At 52.3% G+C, this 8,160-nt stretch overlaps 1 protein-coding gene across 1 annotated transcript in view; it reads left to right on the top strand.

Moving 5' to 3' along the window:
* Positions 1 to 5,010, top strand: part of AHNAK2 (AHNAK nucleoprotein 2) — a 33,616-nt gene extending 28,606 nt beyond the window's left edge. The window contains exon 17 of the mRNA XM_037730226.1: positions 221 to 5,010. Within this exon, the coding sequence (XP_037586154.1) occupies positions 221 to 4,186 (3,966 nt within the window). The 3' untranslated portion in view covers positions 4,187 to 5,010. The remainder of the gene's footprint in view (positions 1 to 220) is intronic.
* The last annotated feature ends 3,150 nt before the right edge of the window (positions 5,011 to 8,160 follow it).

Raw genomic sequence — 8,160 nt, 5'->3', positions numbered from 1 at the left:
CCAGGCGGGCCAGGTGGATGTGAAGCTCCCGGAGGACCATGTGTCCGAGGGAGCCGGCCGCAAAGGGCACCTGCCCAAGGTGCAGATGCCCAGCTTGAAGATGCCCAAAGTGGACCTCAAGGGCCCCCAGGTGGATGTCAAGTGCCCCAAGCTGGACCTGAAAGCCCCCAAGTCAGAGATGACAGCCCCCGACGTGGAAGTGTCTCTGCCCAGCATGGAGGTGGATGTCCAAGCCCCAGGAGCCAAGCTGGACGGTGTGCAGCTGGAGGGGGACCTGTCCCTTGCCGACAAGGACGTCACCACCGCCAAAGACAGCAAGTTCAGGATGCCGAAGTTCAAGATGCCATCGTTCAGGGTGTCAGCCCCAGGCAAGTCCATCGAGGCCTCAGTTGACATGTCTGTGCCGAAGGTGGATGCCAAGGTGGGCCTCCCCTCCATGCAGGGGGACCTCAAGACCACTGACCTCAGCATTCAGCCCCCTTCTGCCAACCTGGAGGTCCAGGCTGGCCATGTGGACGTGAAGCTCCCAGAGGGCCACATGTCTGAGGGAGCCGGCCTCAAAGGGCACCTGCCTGAGGTGCAAATGCCCAGCTTCAAGATGCCCAAAGTGGACCTCGAGGGCCCCCAGGTGGACGTCAAGGGCCCCAAGCTGGACATGAAAGGCACCAAGGCAGAGGTGACAGTACCCGACGTGGAAGTGTCTCTGCCCAGCATGGAGGTGGATGTCAATGTCCCAGGAGCCAAGCTGGGCAGTTTTCAGCTTGCGGGCGACTGGTCCTTGGACGAAAAGTATGTGTCTGTAAATGACAGGAAGTCTGAAGTCGTTTGTGAAGGTGATCTTCAGGTTCCATCACACGATGATAAGTTTGGACTTGGTGTTGGAATAGTTGGAGTAGATTCTAAGTTTAAGAACCTGCAGTTTATAGCGCCCAAAGTTTCATTTTCTTCTGCAAAAACTGCTAAAGATAGTCTAGTTCCAGGTGCGGAGCCTGGAATACGTCTCCCCACGATTCCTGTGGCATCATCTTCAGATTCTTCACAGTTTGAATTACACCAGGCTTCGGCTGATTTAGAGCCATCCATGCAGATGCCTAAGGTTGGTTTGTCTGGATTTTCGTCATCTCAGCTTGATCTCACTGGTCCCCACTTTGAATCTTCTATCCTTTCCCCCTGTGAGGGTGACATACTCACAAAATACCAGGTGACTGTTCCCAGAGCTTCCTTGGCCCCTGAGCTTGCTCTGCAAATTCCTTCTGGGTCTCAGGCTGAGATTCGTCTTCCCAAGACAGAGTGTTCCACTGACCTGCAGCGTCCAGAGGGAGTTCAAACTTCTCAAACTGACAGTCACTCTGGTACACTGAATTCCATGATCCCTGCTTCTCATGGTCAGGTGTCTTTTCCTAAATTCTATAAACCAAAATTTGTGTTTTCAGGCCCCCAAATGGCAGTTCCTGAGGGAGACCTACATTCAGCGGTGGGTACCCCAGTCATGTCTCCTCTTAGCCCTGGAGAGGGGCTACTGTTCCCCTTGCCAAGCACTCAGCTGCCATCCCCAGGCACCTCTGTGTCCCAGGGCCTGGAAGAGCTTGTGGACTCCCTGGAGACCTCAGTAGTGGCTCCCAGAGGAACCCCTGCGGAAGATGCTGACCACGAAGGGAAAGGGAGTTCCTTCAAAATGCCCAAGTTTAAGCTTCCATCATTTAGGTGGTCCCCAAAGAAGGAAGCAGGGCCAAAGGTGGACCCAGAATGCAGTGTGGAGGACTCAAAACTCAGCCTGGTTTTAGACAAGGATGAAGTGGCCCTCCAGCCTGCCATGCACATGAATCTGCCTCCAGAGAGGGATGGAGAGAAGGGAAGCAGCACAAAGCCTGGCTTTGCCATGCCAAAACTTGCACTTCCCAAAATGAAAGTTTCTAAGGGTGGTGTCAGCCTGCCACAGAGAGACATGGATCCTTCTCATTCTAGTGCCACAGCAGGGGGTAGCTTTCATGTCACAGAAAAGGCCAGCAGTGAAGGTGGTGGGGGAGGACTTGGTTCAACAGCAGGCACCACAGAAGGTGAGGGTGTGAACCTCCATTGGCCACAGGTCCGCATTCCTAGTTTGGGCTTTGCCAAACCTGATCTCAGATCCTCCAAGACCAAGGTGGAGGTGAGCCAGTCTGAAGCTGACCTGCCTCTTCCCAAACATAATCTGTCTACTGAAGGTGACAGCAGAGGATGTGGGCTTGGGGATGTCCCAGCAAGCCAGCCTTGTGGGGAGGGGATAGCCCCCACACCTGAAGACCCCCTCCAGCCATCCTGTAGAAAACCAGATGCTGAAGCCCACACAGTGGAAAGCCCAGAGGAGGAGGGCACGACCACGGACTTGCAGGAAATCTGGATTAAAATGCCCAAGTTCCACATGCCCAGCCTCAGGCACTCTTCCAGGGACAGAGGTGGAGCTGGAAAGCTGGAAGTGGCTCAGACACAGGCATCGGCAGTAACAGGGGGTGAAGCAGCAGCTGGAGTCAACGAGTTTCTTGTTTCTGGGTCAAACGTGGAGGCAAATATGTCCCTACGGCTCCCAGAAGCAGAGGCAATAGTGACAGCTTCTAAGAACAAATCATCCACAGAGGTTCTAAAGTGTGATCTTGACAGCACAGGCTTGAAGCTGCACCTCTCCACTGCTGGGGTGGCTGAGGGTGAGCTTCCCACTTCTGAGGTCAGGATCCATTCAACCAAAGGACCTCTCCCTTTTCAGATGCCTGGCATGAGGCTTCCAGAAACCCAGGTTCTTCTAGGAGAAATGGATGAGATTTCTCTTTCCAAGCCAGGACATGATCTTGCTGGCATGGAGGAGAAAACAGAGAAATGGTCTTCACTGCCTGAAGGTCCAGTTAAACTGAAAGCTTCAAGTACTGATGTGCCATCCCAGATTTCTGTGGTTAATGTGGATCAGCTGTGGGAAGATTCTGTGTTAACTGTCAAATTCCCCAAGTTAAAGGTACCAAGGTTCTCCTTCCCTGCCCCCAGCTCAGAGGATGATGTGTTCATCCCCACTGTGAGGGAAGTGCAGTGTCCAGAGGCCAATATTGACATAGCCCTTTGTAAGGAAAGGCCAGGGCTCTGGGGAGCCAGCATTCTGAAGGCAGGTGCTGGGGTCCCCAGGGAGCAGCCTGTGGACCTTAACCTGCCTTTGGAAGCTTCCCCAATTTCAAAGGTCAGAGTGCATATTCAGGGTGCTCATGCTGAAAGTCAAGAGGTCACCATACACAGTACAGTGACACCAGAGTTTATAGATCTCTCAGCACCCAGGGGTTTTTCCACTCAGATTGTACGGGAATCAGAGATCCCCGCATCAGAGATTCAAACACCTTCGTATGGATTTTCCTTGCTAAAGGTGAAAATCCCAGAGGCCCCCATGCAGGCTAGAGTGTACACAACAGTGACTGAACACTGTAGGACTCAGGAGGGCTTGGAAGAGGCACCCACACAAGCTGCCCTCAGAGTAGACTCCATTTCTGGAGATCTCCAGCCTGACACTGGAGAACCATTTGAGATGATCTCTTCCAGCATCAATGTACTGGGACAGCAAACACTCACATCTGAAGTTCCTGCTGGCCACCAGCTTGCAGACAGCTGTTCAGATGAGGAGCCAGCAGAAATTCTTGAGTTTCCCCCTGATGACAGCCAAGAAGCAACCACACCGCTGGCAGATGAAGGCAGGGCTCCAAAAGAGAAAACAGAAAGTAAAAAATCTGGTCTGCTTTGGTTTTGGCTTCCAAATATTGGGTTTTCCTCTTCTGTTGATGACACAGGTGTGGATTCCAAAAATGATGCCCAGAGAACTGCTCCTATTCAAACACAGCCTGAGGCACGACCAGAGGCTGAACTGCCTAAAAAACAGGAGAAGGCAGGCTGGTTCCGATTTCCCAAATTAGGGTTCTCCTCATCTTCTACCAAGAAAAGCAAAAGCACTGAAGATGAGGCAGAGCTGGAAGAACAAAAACTTCAAGAAGAAACAATCACCTTTTTTGATGCCCAAGAAAGTTTCTCCCCTGAAGAGAAGGAAGAGGGTGAGCTAGTGGGGCCTGTGGACACTGGGCTGGGCTCCAGAGTGATGGTGACATCCGTGGCAAGAACAGAGTTAATCCTGCTAGAGCAGGACAAAAAAGCTGATGATGAAGGCAAAGGCTCAGGCCTGTGACCGAATGAAGGCTGAGAGGTGTGGCTCGTCAACACAAGAGAGATGCAAAAAACTAAGCTGGAAAGCAGAGGCTACACACACATATGGAACACCCCATAGGAGCACATTATGTCCACCTACCTTCACAGACTGAGAACAGAGCAGAAATGACCAGAACACCTTTGACACCATCACACAGCCCTCCTAAAATGGAACCAAAGCTTTAGAGCTTCCTCAAAGCTTTGGATACAAAGAAGGCACCCTGGCTTCTCACAAGACACCAGAATTCACATGGTACTCAGAGGCACTGCTGGGGAAGTTTGTTTGTCTTTATTAGATAAATTTCAAGAGACCTGTCCATAATACCCAACAGAACATGACTATTTCTTTGAGGAAAGGGTTAGAATATCTGTGGTATACAAGTAGTTTTGGTATAACTTCTTTCCTGCTGCTGCTGCTTCCTAGCAAACATGGTTTTCCTATTTCAGGCAGAGTGTGGTATATTCCAGGAAACACTGTTTCCTACTCACTTATGCGCTTACTTCTTTGTTGAATGCCTCACTAATGGCAAGCTTCAAGACATTTTGTGTGACAATGCACACATGCTGGGCAGAAGGGTGCTGGCCAGTGGCTGGCAGGTGGGTCAACAGAAGCTAGGACATCTGTGAGTCGTCATTCTCATCTATCCATGTCCACTTGCCTGCCAGCATCTGCCAGTGCCTTGCCAGCATGCACATCCCACACTGTGGCCCCTGAGCCCCCTAATGTACATGCTGTAGCCAGAATGCAGATGAAGCTGGCTTGGCTGTTCTCTGGATGGGCAATAAAGAAAGTGCTACATCCCATGGTGAAGTCTGCTCAGGTCTTTTGTCTCAGGGTCGAAGTTCACCACTGCTTTCCTCCTATGCACTCCAGGTTTCTACTAAGTAGCTCTAGAGAACAGTCAAGGAGGACCAGTAGAGTGGTTGCCTACTTATAGTCCATTTGTCCATGTCCTCCTCTGAGCTCCCTGAGCTTTAGGGGCTGTGAGGAAGACAAGGAAGATAGGGCTGAGTTCACAGTGTTGCAGAAACACAGACACAAAACCCTCAACTCTCCAGCTGGAGGCAGTGTGGGATGGGGGATGGAGTGCAGAGTGGGGACAGCACAGAAAGGTGTCCTTGGCCATCTTTAGGGGCACATCCTCAGAAGCTTCTTCACCACAGAGGCTCTCTTGGGCAGCCCACAGGAACCAATTCCACGTGGGGTAGTAGAGTGAGGTTTAAGGGGTTTTCTACAGTCTTTCAGTGGTCAAATTTCTTCCCAGCTGCCCTCAGATACCCCTGCTGGGTTCATGGGTATGCAGTGTCAAAGGGGGCAACGGAACTTGGCCCCAGCACCCTCCTGGCCTAGGTGGGCTCCTGGGTATCTAGTGCTCATGGTCTCCTAGGGAGGTGGCTGCTCTCATGGCTGTGGGTATGGGAGCAAGAGCTGGGCTGTGAGCCAATCTGGAGGACCACGTGCCCAGAGGGTGAGCGCTACTCCAAGGCTACCACTCCTTGTGCTTCCCTGAGAGGTTCCAGAGGGGTGGCAGCTATGGGGTACAGGAACCTGGGCAGGGGAGAGATGCTGGGTTCTCCCCCCATGCCACCAGGGTCATATGTTCTCTGTACTGAGTTGGAGAGGCCTGTTGGGGTCATCCAAGTTAGGGGATATAGAAGCTTCTAGAAAGTGAACGAACACAGGTCCCCTGGGGGCTCATGAGCAGGAAAAGAAGGGAAATTTGGTGGGCACTCATCCCTCAGTTAAGCAAGGCTGTCACCCTCTCCCTGCCCAGCTTCCTGCCTCTCTCTGCTACAACTTGTATGTGCCAGACAAACTAGGTGAGAGCAGCCCAAGGAGTACTGCAGAGGGAGAAGTCTGCCTGGCTCCATGGAGCTTTTGTCCCTCTCTGATCCTAGAGTCAAGGCCTGGGATAGTGGGGACCTTGGTGTTAGAGGCCAGAGAGACAGCTCTCCCAGCATATGGGGAGTGGCTGAGCAGCAGGGGCCCCTACTGGGTTCTCACATGGCCTTGCTTCTATGTATGAGTTATCTATGCTGCATAAGAACATCACTACAAATTAGCAACTTAAAACAATACACATTTATGATCTCTTAGTTTCTGTGGAGCGGGAGTCCAAGTGTGGCTTTTTTGGGTTCTCTGCTCAAGGTCCTGTTAGGCTGCAATCAAGGTATCAGCTGGGGCTGTAGTCTCCTCTTCAGGCATGACTGGGAAAGGAGCCACTTCTGAAGCACACACTATTGCTAGCCACACTCAACTCCTTGTGGACTGGATGATGGAGGGCCCTAGTTTTTTGCTAGTTGGGGGCTGGAGGGGACCGCAGTACTCTGCCACATGGGCCTCTTCATAGGACAGCTTATAGCCTGTTTTCATTAAAACTAGCAAGGGATAGACTGCTAGCAAGATGATATTATAACCTTATGTTATATGATCACACGATGTCACAGGAGTGATATCCCATTACCTTTGTGTTTTTTGTATTGGTTACAACAGGCACAGGTTCTGCAGACACTCAAGGGTAAGATCACACAAGGACATACATGCCAGGAGGTGGTCATGGGAGCCATTCTAGAGTCTGTCTGCTATATCTCAGAAGGGGCCACATCATGGTGTCCTCCTGGGGTCTCCCAAGCCTTATCAAGCTGGATTTCCTTTGGAGTCTGCTTTGAAGCAGGCCTCTGACAGTGCCACTGAGGTGTGGCTGCCAGACCCCAGGTGTGTGAAGAGGCCTTTCACTGGCTGACAAGACAGTTGTCCAAATCACAGCCTGGAGCACATGATCCCTCCTAGAACATAGCTGGCAGGCGTCGAAAGCAGGCCAAGTGCTCTGAGACACATTCAGGTGTAAGGCCAAGAACTAGGAAGCAAACCCACACACGCAGCCCTAGAGGGCAGAGCTCAGTTTGGGATGATATCAGCACCTAAGCCAGTTGTTGCCACGAAACATTTTGGCAGATGGTTGCTGAGGAGATTTGGACCATGGATGGGGGATAGGAAGCCACAGGGAGCAGCCACTGCAACTGCCAGAGCTTGGCTTGGTCAAGTGCAGCTCACATACAAAGCAGCCCCCAGAGGCTCCTAAGGCCTTGCAGGGCTGTATGGATCCCCATTCCCCTGCAGCATCTACAGCAAGCTTTTCACAAGCCTGAGCACGGAGGCAGGATGGGTGTATACTTTCTGTACGAACAGAATGCTGAGGTCTAAGGTGTCCTTTAGATGGAGGAAGTATAAGATCACCAATCGAACAGAAAAGTAACTTGTACTGTACCTGAGATGAACTTCGCTAGCTTTCCCCACAGCAAAGCGGACTAAAGAAGGGTAGGAAAGTGGTGCCTCAAGACTGGGAGAGCAAGATCCTGGGATCCATAGAGCATCCAGGGCTCCTTCACAACGCTGAGCCATTCCTGAACCCCAGACTAGCATGGCCCCGTGGACTTCCACCAGGGGAGGGGACCCTGTGGTCTTGGTCAGGAACCATCAGGTGAGATAAGCCAGGGTGCTTTGAGAAGGCTTCTGACCCAGGATTCATAGCAGAAGAGTTAGGACTGAGTCACCAAACCTGGGTTCAAATCCTGCATCTGCAGGACAGGTGCCCAGGTGGCTCCCAGGATAGAGTGAGCTCCAGTGGAGCTGCATCCAAGTCCTAGTCTCAGATTGGAGTCACCTTCCTGCCCCTCAGCTCAAATGCTGGTCCTCTCAGCCCCATCCACCAGTCCTGGGCCCTGCATCCTCAGGACAGTCCTGCCCCCACATTCTTAAGACCACCCTGTACAACAGTCTACAAACTGCACAGCTCTGTGCATCCCTACCCTCTCCAGCCTGTCCCCTCACCCACGGCCCCAGGTCCCCTCCCTCTCACCCTCCATGTCCCCTCAGCTGCAGGACCCTTCCTGCCACCATCCTGGGACTCAGCCCTGAGTCCCCTCCCTCTCTTCTCACCCCCTCAGCCCCAG

Source organism: Cebus imitator, unplaced genomic scaffold (genome assembly GCF_001604975.1).
Source record: "Cebus imitator isolate Cc_AM_T3 unplaced genomic scaffold, Cebus_imitator-1.0 Scaffold338, whole genome shotgun sequence".
Classification (NCBI taxonomy): Eukaryota; Metazoa; Chordata; class Mammalia; order Primates; family Cebidae; genus Cebus; species Cebus imitator.
This window is presented reverse-complemented; position numbering and strand designations above follow the sequence as displayed.